The sequence below is a fragment of the Hordeum vulgare genome, chromosome 5H, assembly GCF_904849725.1.
Source record: "Hordeum vulgare subsp. vulgare chromosome 5H, MorexV3_pseudomolecules_assembly, whole genome shotgun sequence".
NCBI classification, from domain to species: domain Eukaryota; kingdom Viridiplantae; phylum Streptophyta; class Magnoliopsida; order Poales; family Poaceae; genus Hordeum; species Hordeum vulgare.
This window is the reverse complement of record NC_058522.1, coordinates 82,650,666-82,673,663: the sequence shown is the minus strand read 5'-3', so window position 1 is coordinate 82,673,663 and position 22,998 is coordinate 82,650,666. Positions and strand designations below refer to the sequence as shown.

The 22,998-nt window shown below is 41.2% G+C and overlaps 2 protein-coding genes across 2 annotated transcripts; one reads left to right on the top strand and one right to left on the bottom strand.

Moving 5' to 3' along the window:
* Positions 1-6,779: 6,779 nt before the first annotated feature.
* LOC123400069 (phosphatidylinositol transfer protein 3-like) lies at positions 6,780-7,790 on the bottom strand. The gene is made up of 4 exons (XM_045094467.1): positions 7,728-7,790; positions 7,158-7,334; positions 6,952-7,050; positions 6,780-6,881 (listed from the first exon to the last, which is right to left on the bottom strand). The coding sequence occupies exons 1-4, from the start codon at positions 7,788-7,790 to the stop codon at positions 6,801-6,803; spliced, it is 420 nt and encodes a 139-aa protein (XP_044950402.1). The 3' UTR covers positions 6,780-6,800.
* A 9,462-nt stretch (positions 7,791-17,252) lies between these two features.
* LOC123396510 (probable protein phosphatase 2C 2) lies at positions 17,253-20,089 on the top strand. The gene is made up of 4 exons (XM_045091426.1): positions 17,253-17,748; positions 18,702-18,869; positions 18,950-19,185; positions 19,289-20,089. Exons 1-4 carry the CDS (start codon positions 17,584-17,586, stop codon positions 19,863-19,865), a joined length of 1,146 nt encoding a protein of 381 aa, XP_044947361.1. The 5' UTR covers positions 17,253-17,583; the 3' UTR covers positions 19,866-20,089.
* The last annotated feature ends 2,909 nt before the right edge of the window (positions 20,090-22,998 follow it).

Genomic DNA, 22,998 nt, shown 5'->3' with positions numbered 1-22,998 from the left:
TCAAAAGTGATATGATAGCCCGATGAAGAAGCCTGGTGCATGCAAGATCTGTGGAGAAATAGGACACACCCAGGAAGAACACAAGGATGGATGCCCTCATTGTGAAGAAAATCACCCAGCGGAGGAATGCCCAACTAGTCAGGTGACTTGCTTCTTGTATGAAGGAATCACCCACTACCGAGCTCAGTGTCACATTTACCACAAGGTGCAACAAGTTGTCAAGCAGCAGAAAGAAGTAATTAAGGAAACCCTCATGAAGAAGATTCTAGAAGAACCTATGATGAAGGAAAATATAGAAGACCCTGATGGACAGGGCCTAACCAGATTTTTCTCCAATGCTTATTACTCATGTGGAGAGGAAGGACATTTTTCACAGGAGTGCATGAAGAAAAGCCAAGTGTGTCTGGGAAACTTCCCGACAGAAAAAGTAACTTCCCGACAGAAAAAGTAGAGTTTGATCCACATGAAATGGATGTACTAAGCAGAACGAAGCAGTCCGGAAAGAAGAGAAAGTACACTCAGAAAAGCCAAATCTCTGCAGATAAGGACCTGAGTCATATCCCATGTTTTAAATGCAAGACCTTAGGTCACTATGCCAATATGTGCCCAAGGAGGAAGCAGGAAACCCAAGGAGTAAAAGCAAACACCAAGAAGCCCCGAGACTTGTCAGAACTCATTTGTTTTCGTTGCAAGGAAGCAGGACATTATGCTAGTAATTGTCCAGAGGGGAAGAAAGCTAAAATGGAGTAGTTAAGTATTGACAATGGCAATAAGTGTGACATGAAGCACTCTTGTTTTCTTGAGATTATGGAGTTGAATTTTGTAATGGAAGATTCAGGGATTGTAATAACTTCATGAATCAATAAAATTTATTGCGTCATGATTTCCTATGTTGAAATTGTATGCGTTGTTTCTCTATGAACAAGATTTCAGACCAATTATGAGGATATGAGAAAATATGGTCTATGGAGGCATGAGTATATTTCATTTAAAGTGTGGTAGTAATAGGTAAACCCACAGGATCCAAGGAGTACGAATGTACCATGCAGTCAAATCCACCGAATACAGTTGAAGGAAATGACGGACCATATCAAACTATGTGGGTGACAACATTTGTAACCAAGTACTTTTAAAGTGGAATTTCGAGAATAGAATGAGGATGAAATGAAGGAATTATTATGAGAAACGAATACCTAAGGACAAACAGAGAAATGGCAAGGAAAAATGAGTTCAGGGAATTCAATCGGTACCAAGGATGCATCTCAAGATTTTCATGAAGGTTGCCCCAAGAGCATGAAGGAATAAGCTATGATGGATTAGCAAACGTTTTCTTAGGAGCATGCATAAACCTGAGAGCTGTGAAGAAACGATAGATGTTGGTTCATCTTGCAGAAATCAATGGATTATCCGAACTTCATTCGGAAACAAGAGAAATTTTGCAATGCTTGTGAGATTGCCCGAGTGTTAGAATACGAGATTCCCTAAACCCTATAGAGAGTAATGATTTGGGTGCGGAATGGATTGATCACCATGACGACTTACTCTTATCATTCTCCTGCTATTCGGAATGGTAAATCTAAGAGACTTACCCATAGTGAGAGACGACCTTCCTTGAAGCTTTTGTTTAAGCCTTAGAATGGTATGATGAAAGCCCATGTACATGGAAATTGTTGTCATGCGTAGGATTTTTTTTTTTACGTGAGGATGAAGCCAAGACCCTTCTTACTGCAGGATAACCACAAATGGTAGACCACCATGAGAATCATCGATAGGTTATTTAGAATGATCATGAGACTTGTCAGATAAGAAGACCCAGTGACGGAAGAAGCTTATATGCACGAAAGACATCGGATTTTGAGGGGAATATTATGAATATAACGCAAGAGCATCACCAAAGGTGTTAGTATGAAGAATGTGAGGAGTCTGATGCCAAGACCCCAGAGGATTGTTAAAAATGCGGTAACTCTCAATTTAAGTGTGGTAGCACCCCACCTTGCAGGAGACTGGATTTGTTAGAAGACCCCCAAACCCTAACCTTTTCTTTCTAGCCTCTTCGAATCTCGAGGACGAGATTCATTTTAAGTGTGGTAGTTTGTAACATCCCAAAATTATAAATTTTGGAATGTTATAACAAATAAATAATTAGGATTTTTTTGCTTGAATGATGTGTGATTGATTCCTTGAAATTGAGTGGAATTTGAAACTTTTTAAAAAAAATAATGAGAGGGAATAAAATAACTTTCCCAAAACTTTCTATTTTGAATCCCTATTCAATTTTTGGGTTTGAATATTTTCAAAACTCTCTGATAAAAAAATCAAAATAGAGGAGCAAAATGACACTCCGAAATCACACACAATGTCTTGATTCAAATTTTAAGTATTTGCAATTTATTTGAAATTTAAATTCCTTTTCATTTTAAAGTTATTGCAAAAAACTTTTTTAAAGTATTTTATTTGGTCTTGAAAATATGTTCATGTTGTAGGAAATTTTATTCTGAAAATTTTGATATATAATATGCCTATATAAAATATTCTCTTAATTTCGTTAATATTTTTTTTGCTGTTTATTTTCAAAAATAAAAAGGCACTATTCACCACGAACACTGTTCATCCGGAATTTAAAAAAAAGGCCACGGCTGGCCGGAACTGCTCACCACGGCTGGCCGAAGCTCTTGGCGCATGCGACATCTCTTTCCCTTTTTTCTATTTTCCCTACATTACGTATATGTTTAGTCTCACATTCCTTATCTAGTGATCTTTAGGCCTTCCTTTCACCTATAAATATAGCTCCATAGAAGCATCCAAAAAAACATCTACTTTGGGTTAAATCAATCTTTTAGATTAACTAGATTTATTAAATAAAAATATTTTCTTCTCTTCGGTGAGATTTCTCGAAGGCTTCTCCTCTTTGGAATTATCTCTTCTGTGCATTCTAAAGGTACTAGTTAAATGCCCGTACGTTGTCACGGGACAATATAATAATGCGACGTTGATGTCCTTATGTGGGTTCAATCTCGATCCACTCCTTTTGCTCAAGATCTGCTCCTACCGCTCTACTTCACACCATATAGTTTCACTTTAACATGGTAAGCTCCTGCCTATGATGCTACGACAAAAGTAAACCCGCATTGTCGCTAGGGACAAGTGTATAGGTCTGTTGTCAACAACTTAGTTTTTTCGCCCAGTGTTGTCATTACTGAAGCACTTTAGCTATCCCTATTTATGGAATCCTCAATTACTACCACCAAAAAGGGAATGTGACCACTGTTCTAATATTTTTTTTCTGAATCTTATTTCAATTTTTATTTTCAAAATAGAACGGTAGAATTCTGACACTACATAAGCAGCTTAATTCCACCACACTTCGCTTTCATGGACTTCACCAAGCCCACACATCATTCTTCGGTAGAAGGTAGGTTTATATTCAAGTTTGTTCATGCAAATTTTAGAGAAAGAAATTTGAATATTAAATTGAAGGAGTGGCATTATCAAGGTTATATAGGATTTAGGGTATAGGAGGCGAGAAGGAGAGGCATGTGTATGTTTTCAACCTACAGCAGATATCTGGATAACAAACCTGTATGAAGGCAAACATGATATTGCATCTTAGTTTCGTGAACAACTATACCGGGTATTACAGAATACAACTGAAGAAAATCCAACTGAATGTAGAGAAAAAATAGAACCCACCTGTTGCTCTGTCTGTCACATGCAAGCAGCAAAAACTATGCATAAACCAAGATGTGGTGGGCAACACAAGTAAGCAAATAAAAACCTATATTTTGCATAACCATGCATCGAAATCCAATTGCTAGAAAGGCAAATGTCATAGATCTTACACCTTGATCGAATAAGCTTCTCGCAAGAACAACCCTGATAAGGACCAAAAAAGAATCAACTAAAAGTATTATATATTAACAATTAAGAAACCACCAAACTTTAAAGGTTACAACTCTTGTCCAGTGAAACACCCTTTGCCGGACATAGCAGAACACTCGAACAATTTTGTTAAAGAAAAATAAAATCATATACAATTATTATATACAAAATCTAATCCATTGCCACCGCCTCCTCCCGTCCATTGCCACCGGCGGATCTCCTGTTGTCCGTTGCGTCACCATCCATTGTCCCACCGTCCGTTGCCACTCGTTGGCCCCTGCCATGGGAGAGAAGAACCCGGGGGTGCATGGTGCAGCACTAAGGGCAATGCAAAGGCACAAACAATGTGATGTAGTTTCGATAAAAACATGCCGCATGCTGCAGAAGTCAAAATTAATAGACATGACGTGGTGTTCGGAGGACTATTTTGTGTGCCAAAAGAACGTGTCCGCACTCTGCACTAATGAACATGATAGTTCATAACTTAATATTAGTAGCGAATCAGATAGTAGATGTGTGTGTTTGTTCCAGTTCTGACAGTAAAATATGTTTTACTCGACAAAGTGCATGTCTAATTTGCAGAAAGATTGGAAAACGTACCTGAGAGCAGAGGATGACCGCTAGCTCCATGGTTTAGGAAGAGCGTGAAGTGGCTGGTCAGGCACCGCTAGTTTGGCGCTTCCACTGCCACTCCTCTGCTTGAGTGTAGCCACCGTGCCGGAAGACCGCCGTACTGGAAGTGACCCACCGGCTGTCACCCTTTGTTAAAGCCTGATTTTTGTGTTTGCAAGATTCTTGTATTCTTGTAAAAATAAATAGGAAGATTGTGTGATAACTTATAGTGAAAAGGCAAACCTAGAATCTCGAAGAACATGCGGATACTACTGGATTACTATGGTTGTTGAAGTCACAATGCAAATTAACTCACCTCTTTATTCGGTTGTTGTAGTTTTGAATCACATACTTCTCCATGCGCCATGTGATCTCGGTAGTTCAGAAGGAGGAAAATGTGAGCATATGTTCCAATGGGAGAACCACCATGAAAATTTATTTTGTGTATGCTTACTGGTAGATGCGGATGGCGGCTTTAATGCGAGCATATGCTTACCTATAGATGTCAATAGCAGCAATTTAGATGAAAAATAGATGGTGGAAATTAGGATTTACTTATGCAACTTGATTCAATCACACAACTTACATACTTGATGATGTCAGTTGTTGCCCAGACAAATCAAAACTGAAAAACTACTAAAAAAATAATTGGAAAATAATGAAAGTGGACATGAGTATTTGCTACTAATATATGAAAACCACATAAATAAAACTTAGATTACACCCCGAGAGTAATTGCAAACTGCAGATAAATATTTAACAGCTCGAATTTCAGCCGCGGCATCTTAACAATGAAAAATTAACAGACAAATTAGCAACACCCATGGAACTAAATCGACCAATCAGACATTAGGGGGGTGAATCATTTGTGCGTGATAATAGATCAAAAGATGGCGCACTCAATGATACATGTGCAAGAGATGGGAATCATCATATGCTCCCTCCGTTCCTAAATATAAGACATTTTAAATATTCCACTATGAACTATATACGGATGTATATATATAGACATATAATAGTGTATAAATTCACTCATTTTACTGCGTATATAGTCTATAGTAAATCTCTACAAGGTCTTTTATTTAGATACGGAAGGAGTATAGTTTAACTTGAACAAACCTCAACCATGAGGAAATAGGAGCACTGCTCCTCGCCTTGAGCGCCTGCTTGCTTTGGTTTAGCACAAATTAGCATGTTTTATGATCAAAATATTGGTACCTGAAACAAAAAAAAATGATAGGACGATGTAAGCGGCAACGTCTTAGGAGCAAAAAAATCAGATGATGATAAGAGCTTCCTAGCAACACAATCATACCTACAAAGGGGGGTAATATTTTCTTCGACATACAAACTGAAGGCATGTTTTTAAAGTCAATGCACATAGGAAACAGAATGGAGGCACAATAATATACATGCATAATTAAGGGACCTCATATTTAAAGATCAATATAACTGGAAATAAGTTGATCACAACATTAGAAATCTAGTGGTGCAGTCGCATGCAGCTATAGGACCTGATAGTGCAGCAAATCATCTAGACATTTAATTAATGTGCAGTCTTAAGCATTTATATTAGTGATTATGTGCAACCAATCGATTACATATTCCACAATCCACATACAGGTCAAGTATAAAAATGATACCTCACTCGGACCACCATTTATAATTTCTAGTACATTCCTAGGGACGGCTAGGATCTACATATCCTCTTCCGGTATCCTCCAAGACCAAGAGAATACTCGTGGATTTCATTGAGCACCTCCAGTACACAGCAAAGTAAGTAAATCCACCCATGGGGCATACCAACGGAATGACCTTGGATTAACCTGACATGACGCTAGTCCAGTCACCTGGCTACTATGATTGCACGCCACTTTGAGTTGATGGTTCTGCCTTCTCATGCTCTAGCTTTCCAAAAACATGTAGTACGAATCAGCATGATCACCGTTACTCGGCACTTCAGAAGCCATGTACCGCTACAATAGATTTTATAGATAGCCAAGAAAGATTCAATGCTTGCTTGTCATGGTAATTCTCAGAACAACATAAATTTTGTGATTGATTAACCTGACATGACGCTACATGCCAAGGTTCTACAGAATCAGAGTAATGAAGGGATGATGTTCAGAGGCCACACCTTAAAGAAAACCTCAAATACTTTGGGGGGATTGAACAAAAACGCAACAGAAAGCCTCTCGGGGTAATGGTTCTGCAGCATATTCGCACTGTCTCTCGCAGTCTTTATGGGGGTTGCATTGGCCAGTGTCCATCCTGTGAAGTCTATCAACCACACCATTTTGTCTAGACCCTCAGCCCTCAGGCAGGCTGAGAACTGCATTCTCCAGGGTATATATAAGATACCGCAACTGCCCCTCATGAGATGACGTATTCTGAAAAAAATTATACGGGTGAATTAAAGGATAACGAAACTATAGGCCGCCAAAAATGGCGAGTTCTTACCTGCTTTGCAGGTCTCATAATAACGACGGCTCTCCCCTCTCTATCTGCGAAAGTTGCCCTGTACATTTTACCTGTTTCTGCTTCCACAGAAACATCAGGCTGGAATGAAAAATGAAAACAATCAGAAGAACGCTTGGTTACTTGACCAAATTCCGAGAAAGAAATCACTTGAGCATTGCAGGGAAGGAAAGCACATATATATTTACCCAGCGAATATCCTCAGGCCTGCTAACTGCCCTCCACTTGAGACTTTCTTCCAACATTTTCCGAGATTTGTCAACATTCCAGTTGCGTGCTTCGAGATACATAGCCAAGCATGCTTTACTGCAGTACTTCTCGCCACGGGCAGACATAGGCGCAAGTGTAGCTCTCAGTTCGTTGATCTGCTCACAGAAGATTGTTACATGAGAAAATAGCATATATGTTTAACCAAAGATGCAGATACCAAGGGTGGTTTTCTCTTTGACAAGAAGTAGTATGCATCGATATTTTTCAGCTTACGGGGTACGACCGAACTGGAAACATCTAAAGAATTCATAAAAGAGCTCATGTAGGTTCTGGTATGGAAGGGGGCTATGTTGTACCATACTATCAATGACAAGATACGTTTGTATCAAAGCACATGTAGAAAAGCTTATGTGGTCAGACATTTCACACTCCTAAAAATGCTACATTATGGGCTTTTGTGCAAAGCTGAATTTCATTTGATCTATGTAAGATTTGCATGGTAACAGTTTTACAGCGTAAACCAAACGTGACAAATTTTCAATTATTACCTTTGCTTGCCGCTGCTCAGAATCATCTGAATTGAAATGAGAGGCATGCTTCCTACGGAACATGATGTCTTCAACTTACCGAGGCTTCAACCTGCAGATGTGAAATGTCGATAAATTAACACACATATTAGATGAGTAAATAATTGAATACAATTGTATTTTCTATTTGACTAAACGTGAAAATAAGTTCATCGTGACTTTTGAGAGGAAGTGGTTTCAAATCTGACAAAATTGGCGTGAGTCAGAGGTCATGTAGTGAGATTATTAATATTATGTCTGGTTTTCTTCCTATTACAAGAGTTCGCAAATAACATTAGAAATGACAATTAAAATTGGACAAAAATGAACATGATGTAATTATATTTTTAGTCTTCTGCTACAGAATGTTGTAGAATGAACAACATGAGTCGGCCATTTTGTGTGCCAATGCAAAGATTACCACACTATTAGTGTGAGGTCTTACCATCCTGATAAGTCTGAATGAATCATAAGTAGACCACAAGTATTTGGACCCATTTCAGCAAGCATAAATAAGCCAATTTGCTCTACCTACTGCCTCTGTCTCCGAAAAAGGATGGGTGCATCTTCCCCTTATTTTCTGTCGCCCATCAATTGAGAGGGTCGAAAAATGTGTTAAGCCTACAAAGGTCACGTCCTAATCAACTGTGCCAATAGACTACAACAGGAAACCACAAGTGACCGTCCTACTCCATGAACAAGTCCAAGATCTAGAAAAAGTTGCACTATCTTGTGGAGAAACGCTACACAGTGGACAAGCAAAGCTACGACTGTTCTGCGCCGGCATCCCGAATCAGATCGGCAAACACACCCATTTTATAATCACATGCTGCCACGGCCGTGAGTTGTAGCTTATATGGAATAATAGTTGCGATCGACTGTAGGCCTAGAGGAGGTGGACAGTAAAAGACATACGCCTAGGTGAATATGCTATCTTTCTCCATCTGCAATGCATTGAACATACAACAATAATTGCACATTACACATCTAAACTTGCTTTCTTTGAACATAAATGATATTGATTTGAATAGTATACTATGAATCACACCAACAGAGAAAAACACATCTTAAAACCTGGCTACTTCAGGCATTCCAAAAAATGAAAAAAAAGGCATACAATATCTATATTGTACAATTTCAGAAGGAAAAAAGGACATGTCTTGTAAGGGCTAACTCACATGCTTGTTGCAATAAAAATTAATATGTCACTGTTGATTTTCAATTAGTACTATAGGATTAAGTTAATAGAATAAATCCATCTAACAAAAGATACAACACTTGTTCCGCCGACGCAACTCATACATAGTTTAGAGTGTGGTGTTATTAAACAGGGCAACATGAACACAAGAGCACAATTTTATCATCCAGATTTTACAAGAAATCATTTTCTAGAAGGATCTGATTTGAAGAGATTATTATTTACCTTCATATCTAATTGTCGACGTCGAGCTCTTGCATCCTCAGGTTATCATCTCTTAATAGAAATAACTGATTCTGGAAGCAGTTCAGCTTATGCAACTGTTATTCCTATTTGTGCTTAGTGGAAATTCACAGTAAAAAATAATCGAGTTTATAACTGAGAATTATGAAGAAATATCTTACACACTGAATGCTGGAGCGTTGAGTTTGGCCACTTATTTTTTGAGCCCCAACCCACAAATCCTTGTTGGATAGCACATGGAGATCTGACGATTCAGTGAATCCTTGTAGTCAGCAGATACAAGAACCATAATGTCATCAGATATATCATCCAAGTTATCAAGCACTTCCATTCATCTTGACAACGATTGTTGCCCATGTGCGGCTGTGCCATTGTTTATTCCACTGCTTTTTTCCTTCAAGCTAAACTCTGCTCTCTTGAGATCAACCCCTCCCCTCCGTACCCTGGTGCGATAGATTGATTTTAGGAAAAAAATTGACAAACTGGTGCTGCGCCGGATGAGAAGAAATAACCAAGCTACTCATACCTCGAAGGAAAGAAGGAAGGAGGAACTGAAGATGGCGGCTCAGATCTACGGCTTGGCGTCGCTGGAACCCATGACAGGACACCGCGCCAGTCCCTCACCGCTCAGTTACACAGCCCCTGCCAACGCACACGACGCTGCGGTGGCTGCCTGAGCCCGGGCCTCCATACCGGCGGTGGCGCGGCGCGGACTGGAGGGATGGCCTTGGAAGATGGAGAGATCTGCTCCGGAGAGGCGCATGCGGCCGCAGATAGGATGGGCACCAAACTTCGGCGGCGACAGTAGTGGGGTGGTGGTGGGCATTATCGAGCGAGCAAGGCAACGCTCTCCTCCTCGGTGCCTTGGATGTGCTCCTTCCTCTCTCTGGGTCACCGGCGATGATAGCGAGCGAGCGGGAGCGCCTCTTTGCGATGGCGACGGGCCCGGTCATGCCGAGATCCTGCGGCGCGAGCGCCTCCTAGGGAGGTTACTCACCAGCGACCTCAGCGCCTCCTAGGGAGGTTACTCACCAGCGACCTCGAGCGATGCAGCTCGCCGAGAGGGCGGGGCGAGCTGCCGTAGAGGCGGATCTCGACGGCGCCCGACGTCGGGCGAGTGAGAGGCGGGGAAAGAGCCTCGCACGACGTGGGTGGAGCAATTTTTCTTCGTGTGCGGTTGGTTTTCGGAGGATAAATAAAAAACGGAACGACGTGGGTGGGATCGATCCGTGCGAGGTCGAACCATCGCAGAGGTTGAACCATCACGACGGCACATCCCCCTTTAATAGTAGAGATTCTCTTAGTAATTTTATTTTATACTCCCGTAGTTTATTGTTCTTAGACTAGTATACGATAGAGTAACTCGATTATTAATTAGTCTTCGTATTTACACATTAGTACTAGAATTCTTTTAGACAACACTTTTCTTCCGTAAAACAGCTTGGCCCTGATTTTTCAAATAGCCATAACTTTTTACTCGTTTATCCGAATTAGATGAAACCAACGCCTAGAGTTTCGTCTTGATCCCACCTACCCGGTGAACCTATCATATCAGATTTTTGAAATTTTGAAATTTCGAAATTTGTTCACACTCGTATTCAAACTTCTTTTGATCATACCTTTTTATCTGTAGCTTCGTTTTAGATGAGTCCAATTGCGTCGGATTTGCATCAAAGTAATCTTCCCAATTATGTCATTTGTTTTGACTTTTCAACTTATAATTTTGATAAAATCAGATTTATCTATTAGTGCCCAAAAGTGTTCACATCTATCTAGGCTAATTCAATGTTATATTGAAGTATTTGTATCTTTTGATCCGCTATTTTAAATCTAGTAATTATTTTTTTCTATATGTTCATATTGATCTCTTATATCCAGTAGCATCATTAGTTTCGACCTTTGAACCTTACAAATTTGAGCGATACAAATTTGTATTCGAACATTCATTTGATCTTATCTTGCAAATCGTAACACCTTTTCAATTGATTCCTTTTACCCCTAAATACTCATGTCATATATTTTTGTACATAACCATGGTACTTCAGTTCAATTTATTTTGACCTTCTGAATGCAAATTCAATTAATACTTCAATTAGCTATAACTTATGTTGTAGTTGTAGTGCTCCATTTCAAGAAATTCTTTCTACAAATAAATTCTTATGTCTTATATTATTTGTCAAACAACATTCATGTTGTTCTCCCAATATTTCTAATCATCTCCCATAGTGTATGCAAGTCGAGCTTATATAGCGATAGTTGATCATCCTTTGACTCTTTTGAGTTGACCCCTTTCACCTTTCCTTTTACAACACCATAAAGCCCTATCTTTTCTTATTAAATCTTGGTATGTTGTTATTTTGCACCAAGACATATTTTGTTCTTATGTTCTTTTGGTTCTTCCTTTTGGCATGAATGTTTATTGAATGCTATTCGTTTACGATAGATTGCTCGGAGTGTGGCGAGTAGAATTATCAGGATTATGAGAGCGACCATCTTCATCAAGTAATACTAGGCAAGTTCACATTGATCATACTTTTATCTATGGTTTTATTGCATTAGTTGCAACCTTCTTCACCCATTGCATGCAAGTAGGTACTTGGAAACTTTGGTTATTGAGTAGTATGCTATGATAGGCACCCCTAAACCCTTGCCACTTTGGCCGGGACGTTATTTTGCTATGCTCCTAGTAGACAGGGTTTTTTTGAGTGTTTATCATGAGTGTTGTGAAAAACTTAATAATCAAGACCTGAAGATTCCAAGACTTGCAAGACCTCAGAATGAAATATACCTCTGGGTGCAGGACGGTTCTGATGGGCTCCTTGGGAAAACCAGCGGAGGACCCGGGATGCATGGAGAAGCGCCATGACATCTTGCAGAAAGCTTCACCCAGGCTCAAAGAGATGGATGGATATTTCAAGACCCAAGGCTTACCTGCACAGCCACAAGTCATTATGGGCTCTGGCTTGGTTGGACAATGTGGTGACTCTAGACGGGTGGTGCTACGAGATGTAGAAGAACGGTAGGATTGGATGGGCACCGATAGAGGCTCAGAGGAACCCGTTGAAAGACCATTTTTGATCATCCGGTTCTCAAACACCCTGAAGTGCGAGGACTCCAACGGAGGCGATCAAATCTTGTGGGGAACATGTGCAAAACTCTGCAGAGTACCCTAACCTAATCGATTAGCCGTGTCCACGGTCATGGACGACTTGAGCCGAAGGAACTGAAACTATCTGGAATTCTCAACACAAATAATATTAATGATGTGGGTAATATTGATAACTTGGGTATGAGAAATGGTTGGTGGAACCTTTCTCATTAACAACCACCAATGTAGTAAAATTTTGCTTTTTACCTCTCTCTTGTTGTAGGAAAAATTTGCTTTACGCAAAACAAAAACTACAGCCCCCCTGCCATATATGCATATAGTATAGATGATACCTCTCTTTTGTGACTTGCCAGCATATTGAATATGCTGACCTACACGGTTGCAACGTCTTATGTTGCAGATATTTTCTTCGATGAGTAAGAGTACGATTCAGGGCTACCCTCTGCACTCAACTTGCCGTTGGTGTTTATTGGGACTCCACTCCCTTTGACTGTTTCCGTTGAGATTTTGAGGTATATATCAGTTTTATGTTATTTACATGTGATTGCACTTTGATATATACATTGATGTATTGTGTGTGCCAGCATACTGATCCAGGGATGGCACAGATACACACAGGCTTGACTCGTTCTGAGTCGGGTCGCTACAACATGTTTAGTACTATGATCCTTTTCTTACAATATACCCAGAAGTAACATGTGACCAAGAATTGGTGTCTATGTTTGAGAAACACTCTAAGACAAAGGTTGTGCACTTGTTTGTTGCATATTGTGATCCATCTGAACCATATGAGCCTATCACGGAGTGGCATAGTAATGTGCATAGCCAACCTAATAACATAGAACAGAATGATGATGATTATCTTCGCAAGCCAATACCTGAGAATGAGCATGTTGGTGTTGGTGAGGAAAATATTTATTTAGACAACGATGATTATCTTCGCAACCCAATACTCGTACCTCTTGTTGTGGTTCCCTGTTTCGATAAAGAAAAGGATAAATACTATGTTCCTGATGATGATAGCGAGGATGAGAGGTTGAAGTAGAGGAAGATGAGGGAGTGCACGAGGTAGACCATGCACCACATTTAGAATGTGATAAAATAGATCCTCCAATGGTTGAAGGAAGAAAATATACCAATATGGCAGAGTTTAAGTTGGCGCTTTCTCAGCATGCAATCAAACATAAATTTGAGTTTAACACAAAGAAGAGTGCACCACATAGGTTCAGGGCTTATTGTTAAAGAAGGGATGCAGCTAAGTGTCCATGGAGGATATATGCTTCTCAATGGAAGATGAGTGCACCGTAATGATATAGATTCAAGGGGCAACTGGCTAGTGCTACCGCCGTTGATGGCCATAGTTGGATGTATCCAGTTTGTATGGGTGTTTTCGATTATGAAACTAATGAGAATTGGACCTGGTTCATGCAACTGGTTAGACAAGTCATAGGATCCCCAAGGGGTTTAACCATATGCACTGACGCTGGGCAGCCAGTGATGACAGGTGTAAAAGAAGTGTTCCTAGAGGTTGAACATGGGGAATGCATGTTTCACTTGGTGTCCAACTTCAAGAAGAAGTTTCATGGAAAGGTGTTTGATGACCACATTTGGGCTGCTGCTTACTCATGGAACCCCTATTTAAAAAAAATTGGGTTGCAATGGACATAGCAAAGCCAGCGACAACTGCATATCTTAGGAGGTGGCACACTAGGTTATGGTCTAGGACTCAGTTCTCAACAATTTCCAAGGTGGATTACGTTACAAACAACTTGGCCGAGTGCTTCAATAATTGGATTAATCACCACAAGTCCTTGAACTTGGATGACTTTTTTGTTAAGATTAGGCAGTTGATTATGATCATGTGAAACCGAAGGAGGAAAGTAGCAAAAAAAATAGTTGGGCCAATTCTATCCCACATAATTAGGAAGTTGAATGCAAAGACGAGAGACTTAAACTTGGAGGTGGTAGAAAGCTCAGAAGAAGTTGATGAAGTGACCGCATTGGGAGGCAGCGGCTTTATTGTGGTCAACTTGCTTGAAAGGGCATGTTATTGTAAACAATGGCAAGTTTTTGGCCTTCCTTGTAAACATGCTCCAGCATTTATCACATCTCTTATGGATGCACATATACAGAACTATGTGGACTCGTGTTACTCCGTTGACAAATTTAGAATGGCTTATGACCAAATAATCCTTGTCATGGTTGACAAGAACCAGTGGCCTAAATCTGATCATGGATTCTTCATGTTTCCCCCACTACTAAAAGCCACAACAGGTAGGCCTAAAACCGAGAGGTATAAAGGTTGCGGTGAGAAGAAAAGAAAAAGCGGCCAACACTTATGCCCTATTTGTAAGGACTATGGGCATCATTGGCAGAAATGCAAGAAGGGTAACCCAGATGACATTGCTGCTATTTTAGCTGTTAGGTAATAAATTTAATTGTATAACTTGCTTCACTTGCATTAATTTTTGTAAAAACCTTACATATTAACTACTTTTTTTGTGGCTCATGTAGAGGACCACCAAAGAAGAGGACAAAGACCACCAAATGAGCTCAATCGTCAATGCTGCCTTACGAGAATAATGCTCCATCAGCACGGCCGGGCCGGCAAAATCTGGGGCCTTGTACGAAACTAAAAAATGAGGCCCTATCTTATTAAAAAAATAAGTTAACGAGCAATTATAGGAACCACACTAATGTTTCATAGGATGACGCAAATCTATATTAATGAAAAAAGATAAAATAGACAAATTAAATTAAATTATAAAATAGCATATATTAATTGGATATCATATGTCAATGTTTGGATACTAAATAAATCATTTAACTCACCTAATTTTGGGTCATGTTCGGTGAACTACTACACTATCATCTTTAATCGAGGAGGTAAATACCGATCTTTAATCAAAAAGGAGGACTCGCAAAGCACATGAAGGCTAAAGTCGATCACGGATCGATCCAACGAGGTGACGACTTTGAAATTTGGGAGAGGAAGGTACGAAGGCAACAACGAGAGCAACCTAAATCTGATGGATCTGATGAGACGAAGGCGGCTAGACGATCATGTTTCTTATAGTGACGATACATTTTTTAGACCGACGACAACGTTTTCATATTACCGATCGAGCAGTTTCTTTTTCTTTTTGAGAAATATCGATCAAGCACCGTGCTCAATGACCTCAACTCAGTCCCAACTCCAACTCCCGATCGACACATGCCCAATCCAGCGTGAATGATTCTTTTTGAGAAGTTCTACTAGTTCTATATACAAAACTTGGGGCCCCTAAAAGTTGTGGGCCCTGTGTAGGTGGCACATTTTGCAGCATTATTGGCTCGATCAAGGTTAGCAATTTTACACTCAGCTTGACTTTGTTTTCTAATTGTATTCTTCTCACAATAGCCAAATCTTGGAGAAAACAACTAAGGAAAAAGGAAAAGGTGGTAAATCTGGATCCGGAGGAGCAAAAAGGTGTGTGTATGTCCTGTTAGGCATTGTTCTATTGTTAAGATGGGCTATTGTTATGTTAGGCATTGTCCTATTGTTAACCCGGGCTATTGTATTTGATGTATGTGTATGTCTAGATCAAGAAGTCAACCCATTTGTGGTGAACATGATGTCTCCAACAACAAAACACATCATGCTATGAAGGTACATGCCAAAAGAAAAAATAAAGAGGTTTGCTGAAATTACTCCGCACCTTCCTATGATGTCACTTGACAACCCTGCAAAGAGCACGCGGAGCAAAAAAATCAACCCTACTAACCCTACAATGAGCACACGAAGCAAAAGAAGACTTAGTTTGTGATTCTCACAAGATTACTTCCCATATCATGTTTCACTTTCGAAACTTTCAAGCTGTTTGCGTGATACATTTGTGGACTTGGGCTTTAGCGTTGGTTGGTAGAGTAGAGATTGTTACTCCATCTCCATGGGGGTTGGCGCTGTAGAACCCGTCCTACAGGGCGGCGTGGGCAGACGGTCCATGCAGAGCCACCAAGAATAGCAACACTATCAGGTGGTCCATGCCTACTCCTGCTATCTTCTGCACCTACACGATGCTTAATTAAGGTGTAAGGAAGATGTCAAACTCAAAAAAAAAGCTGCAATAGGTAGCTAGACAGCTAGTCGCATTAAATCCACGTGCCATGCCTTTGGAGTATCTCGTAGATTGCTATACGACTATACAATACATGCTGCAGTATATATATACTACTACTATGCTAGTAGAGGTTACTTAAGCAGGATGTGCACTGTAATATCGTCATGCTCAGAGCAGAGGCATCTCCTCACTCACCCCTGCTACCATAATTGTACCTTGGCATCTCATCCTAGGATACACCTACACGATGCTTAATTAAGGAGTAAGTAAGATGTCAAGCTCAAAAAAAAAAACAGAAGCTGCAATAGCTAGCTAGACAGCTAGTCGTACATACGTGATTGTATATATTATGTAGGTGTATGGTTGGAGTAGGCATGGACCACCTGATAGTGCTGCTATGGCTCTGCATGGATCGTCTGCCCCAGCCGCCCTGCAGGACAGGTTCTACAGCGTCAACCTCCATGGAAATGAAGTAACAATTTTACTCACGCCATATACCCTAACGTTGTTATATGGTCTGCAACGCCACAGTAGACTGATGTTTCAATGATGATCGAAAACACCATATTAGACTAGTTTTTCTTAATGGGGCAGCCACACCACAGCTTATGACGTTTCGAAAAAAGTTAAATCATGAAATTTTTTTAAACTGAATTTTTTTTGTGCTCGTGTTTAACAAAAAGGTCAGAACAGTGATTTTGACCCATCATTTGCTTTGCTGACGGGCGAAAGGCGTGAACCGAAACGAGGCCGGCCTGGTGCGGGTGCGCCCACCATCGCACCAAACCTAGGGCACCGGCTCCCACCATCGTGCCGCCGCCGTCCGTTGATTTATTCTCTTCCCCTTCTCACCACGCGCGCGTAAATAGCAACGTGTCCGCCTAATTTCCGCCGTTTCGTCTCTCCTCTGCCCTCTCCCTCGTTTCGGGTCAGGAAAGTCTGCGCGCGAGCGCGTGTGTGTCCAGGAAAGGTTCAAGATCGCGTCTCTCGGATCGCGGAAAGGCCACCCACCCGCCCACCAGACCCCGCGGGGAAGAGGAAAAAAAAATCGGGAGATCGCCGTTGGATCCTTGTTTTTGTTCTGTGGTGCGAGTGCGGATCGGGGGAGTTCTGTGGCGAGTGAAGGGCGCGCGAGGGATCCGGGAGGTCGTTTGCGGAGGGATCTGATCTGACTAGTGAGGCGGAGGTATGGTTGCCGGGCCGGAGGTCATGCATCAGGTCGTCCCGATGCTGGAGGCGTCGTTCCGCCGGTTCCCCGTCAAAGGGGTCGACGAGGTCGTCGTCGGGGTCGGGGTGTCGACGCCGCCGCCGGTCGATTCGCCATCGCAGGTCGACCTCCAGGTTCCCGATCTGGTGAGTTCTTGATCCCGGCTGGCGATGGTCCTGGCCTGCTTTTTTTTTCTCTCCCCCGTTCGTTCTTATCTTTTAAGTAGGAGACCAGAAGTTCTTGTGGCCTGGCGAGTTGGGTATAAATCTAGATGCTTCTCGGCCGGGATCGCTCGCGTGTTCTTTGTGGCGTTGTAGGATTCTTTAGATTGTCAATCAGGAACGCCTCTCTTATCTGATTGCGCAGCGAATTTACGATGCGAAAAGGTGTTTAAATGACCTTCCCTGTAGAATTGGTTCTAGTCTAGAGTACTTTGTAAGAACGCAAAAGGGTAAAAAAACCTTTCTTGTTGCTGTTTTCTAACACAGATGTATTAACTGTTGATAGTGATTTGGAAATTTTGGTTATAAATGGACGGTGGAATCATTATTGGGTTGACCTATTTAGCCTGCGGTAATGTTATCGGAAATTATGTGCTAGTATGGTTTGCCGGTGCATATTGATTGTTTGCCTACGCAAGATAATACAATTCAATGTGTCATACTAATTGTTTGCCTATGCAAAATAATATGATTCGTCGTGTCTTGTTTCTCTGCTGTGCATATTAGGAATGTGCTAACTTGTTTTGAGTACATTTAATTGTCTGCTTTTGGAATCTGCTATGGCTTTTACTTAGACGGACAAGTTTGTACGCCTAAGTAGTTGTTTTATCAATTCAGCATTGAAATGTTCGTTTAGTTATCTCTATAACACATGCATAAGTAGTTGTTTTTATCAATTCGGCATTGAAATGTTTGTTTAGTTATCTCCATAACTATAATAGGGTTGATTTAGCCACTGAACACTTTGAATGATTTGCCATGTGATGGTTAGCAACGTAATTTGTCTTGATCAAACAGTATAAGTGACCCTTTCCCGCGTATTTTGGTGGAGGATGTCTGTTTATGACAGCATATTAATTGTTGTCTGCTCAATGCAGGTTAAGACGCCTTTGGAGACGCTACAGTTTGTCCCAAAGATTAGATCTGGTAGCTTTGCTGATATTGGACCTAGGCGGTACATGGAAGATGAACATATCAGAATTGATAATCTTTCTGGCCATCTTGGCTCACTGTTGCTGTGCCCATCCCCTAATGCCTTCTATGGGGTATGCACGGCCTTCTATCATTTGTTTATCCTACTATGTTTCTCCTGCACTATATGAACTAATTGTGTTATTGTCAGTAGGTTTTTGATGGCCATGGAGGTTCAGATGCAGCAGCCTACATGAAAAGGCATGCCATGAAGTTATTCTTTGAGGATTCAGAGTTCCCAGAAGGATTGCAAGAAGATGAATATTTTTCTGAATCTGTTGCGAACTCAATCCGCAAAGCGTTCTTGAGTGCAGACCTTGCTCTTGCAGACGATTCAGTCATCAGCCGATCGTCGGGAACCACAGCTCTTACAGCTTTGATCTTTGGAAGGTAAGATGAGCATGCAGTCAAAAGCCTCTGCAGATACACTCTGCTAGGATATGATTGTATTGGCATATGCATGCTAACTTTTGCTATTCTTCCTATCTCGCAGGCAGTTGTTGGTTGCAAATGCTGGGGATTGCCGAGCAGTTCTATGCAGGAAAGGCATGGCCATGGAGATGTCCTGTGATCACAGGCCAACATACGAAGCAGAGCGTCAAAGGGTCACTGAGTGTGGGGGGTACATTGAGGATGGCTACCTCAACGGAGTGCTGTCGGTGACTCGGGCTCTAGGGGACTGGGACATGAAAATGCCTCAAGGCTCAGCGTCACCTCTCATTGCAGAGCCAGAGTTCCAGCAGACCATCCTCACAGAGGATGACGAGTTCCTCATCATAGGCTGCGACGGGATATGGGATGTCATGACCAGCCAGCAGGCGGTGACCCTGGTCCGAAAGGGGCTCCGGCGGCACGATGACCCCGAGAGGTGCGCGAGGGAGCTCGCCATGGAGGCGAAGAGGCTCCAGACCTTTGACAACCTCACGGTGATCGTTATTTGCTTTGCCTCTGAGCTCGGTGGGTGCCTGCCGCCTTCGGAGCAGGCGTCGTCGAGGAGGATAAGATCGTGCAAGAGCCTGTCTGCTGAGGCCCTTTGCAACCTGAGGAGACTGCTGGAGTCTGATCAGTAGACGATTGCTGTAGGGCTTATTGAGTTATTGTGCCGACGGGTGTTAGATGCCTCGTACGGCTGCGCTTGCGCAGCCAGCAATTTTGTAGGGCACCCGTCGTTTGTTCGTTGCAGTTTTTTCCTTTCTTGTTTCTTTTGTGTTGACTACTGCAGTCTTTCGTGTACATACTCCATTGGTTCATGTACCGGCGATCAGTTGGTTAGTGATGATTTATGTGTGAGAAACCTCCTCCAAGATTGGTAGGATGTTCTAGGCAGGAGCTCTGACCTGCAATAGCAATAGCAGTGCAATATATAAACAGAAGGAAAGGAGTTCATACGTACAGGTCAAGCGCCCAAGAGGAGTTCATCTTTGTCCTGAGCCTGATGAGGTGCAGAGGCTATATGTATGTATGTATGTGTGTATATATATATACATATATATAATTGGATTGAATGTGACGCTCCTAAAAGAAAGTTTAATCTAAATCTGTGTATAAGTGGATTGAATGTGACGCTCCTGGATCTCACTACAAGTGGGTGTGAAAAGCTGTAATTCCACTGAATCTTTTCTTCCATGTCCTCTGTGGCCTTTGTGCCGGGCGACCTGGAATGTCCTTGACAAAGCCACCTTTGTGAAAAGTGCTGATAAGAGGGAAAGTGTGCTTCTTAGCCCGAGCTCAAATGAGCAACATTAAAAAACCTGAAATTTTTAGTGATAAACATTGACAAAAGTTCTAACAGCTTGCAAATTTTCATTATGAAATCATATTTATGGAAGTCGTGGCAAAGAAAAAACAAGATCAATACTTCAAAATGCTTTTGGAAGTAGTATTTTCAGAGTATCAATTTTTTTTGCCACGCCTTACACAAATGTGATTTTCTGATGAAATTTTGCAAGATTTTAAAACTTTTGTCAATGTTTATCACAAAAAATTAGAATTTTTCGAACTAATTTCTATCTTACTGTTCATCCAAACTCATTTGAGCTCGGGTTGAGAAACTCCAGGTCCTAAACAATAGCTCTTTATGATGTGGCTGCTTGTGCATATCTGTTGTCCTCGAATGGATTCATTTTGTTATTGAAATAATTCATCATAATTGGAGTTCTTGTTAACCCCACAATGCATATACTTGGCAAACCATCAAGGTAAAGCTAAACTAACAAAATCAAGCAACCTGCCATGGTCAATGAGGCAACCGGGGGAGAAAAGATAAGACGACAAAGTGGAAAACTTTCGGTAATGCTAAATATGTGACATCAGATTTTTAAGCATGGCAAATTGAACGCTTTCTATTGCAAATTTAGTTGGCCTCAGGATGGCAAATTTAGTTCACGAACACTATAATGTACTAGCAAAAAAAATTAAAATGAACTGAGACGGATTTGTCATGCTTGCCAACTAAATTTGCTATCCTTGGGAAACATAAATTGCCATGAAAAGTGTTCGATTTGCCATGGTTAAAAATCTGACACCAGATTTATAGTGAAGTCCAAAATAAAGCTAAAAGCAGTCAAATGATAAGTACCACACATGTGACATCAAGCACTCCGTTCCTGACTTTTTTTACAACTAAAGTTGACACCCGAACAGAAAAAAACAAATCCAAAAAACTAAAACTTGTCATCCGAAAAGGAAGCTGTCAAGACAACTAAAGTTGTCATTCTTGCATCATTAATCTCGCCATGAAAAACGTTCGGAGCTGTCACGTGTTCGTGCCACACATATGCACTTATCAAGATTCAAAGAAAAAATACCAGAAGGAAACCGTAGAAGAGAAGTCCACCATGATGGAGGGACAAGTGTGACTAGTCCAACAACTATGGACTCATTCTCTCTCATAGTCTACAAGGGACCCATGACAAAGATGTTGGAAATATGTCCTAGACGCAATAGTAAAATAGTTAATTTATTTTAAGGAAAACTGTAAGGAAAACCCCCCACAACGAGTTTTTTTTTAAATAATAAGAACCAAAATTCGCGTCCGTGGGGACTTGAACTTGTGTGGCTGGGTTGTACATCCACTCCACTAACCAAGTGAGCTAGGCTCACTTCCTCTAAAATAGTTATTATTATATTTCATGTTTCAAGATAATCATTTATTATCCATGCTATAGTTGTATTGAATGGAGACATAAATGCATGTTTGGATATATAGACAAAACAATGTCCTGAGTGAGTCTCTAGTTGACTAGCTTGTTGGTCAAGGATGGTTAAGGTTTCCTAGCCATAGACAAGTGTTCTCACTTGATGACGGGATCGTATCATTACGAGAATGATGTGATGGACAAGACCCAAACCATAAACGTAGCATATGATCGTGTCATTTTGTTGCTATTGTTTTCTGCATGTCAAGTATACATTCCTATGACCATGAGATCATGATAACTCACTAACACCGGAGGAATGCCTTGTGTGTATCAAACGTCACAACGTTACTGGGTGACTATAAAGGTGCTCTACAGGCATCTCCGAAGGTGTCCGTTGAGTTAGCATGGATCAAGACTGAGATTTGTCACTCCGTGTGACGGAGAGGTATCTTGGGGCCCACTTGGTAATACAACATCACAAACAAGCCTTGCAAGCAATGTGACTAAAGAGTTAGCCACGAGATCTTGTATTACGGAACGAGTAAAGAGACTTGTGGGTAACAAGACTGAAATAGGTATGGCAATACCGACGATCGAATCTCAGGCAAGTAACATACCGAAGGACAAAGGAAATGATATACAGGATTGTGTGAATCCTTGACATAGAGGTTCAACCGATAAGATCTTCATAGAATATGTAGGATCCAATATGGACGTCCAGGTCCCGCTATTGGATATTGACCGGAGAGTGTCTCGGTCATGTCTACATAGTTCTCAAACCCGTAGGGTTTGCACACTTAAGGTTCGGTGACATTTTCGGTATAGTTAAATTATGGGATATTTGTATCTGTGCCCTTAGTTGTGTCCCCCTCGACTGATTTGCCCCTAATTTTTGAAAACAAGCGGTCTTGCCCAGCTCACCTCCCTCTTCTTGCGGTTTTGCCCTTCCGGCATGGCTTCGTCCAATCAGCGCCGTTTGACCGCAAACGACGCGTTACTTTGGACACCGCTTGCCCCCGTGCTCCCTCACGCTCTCTCATTCCCCACTCTGTCTTGCCCCCAT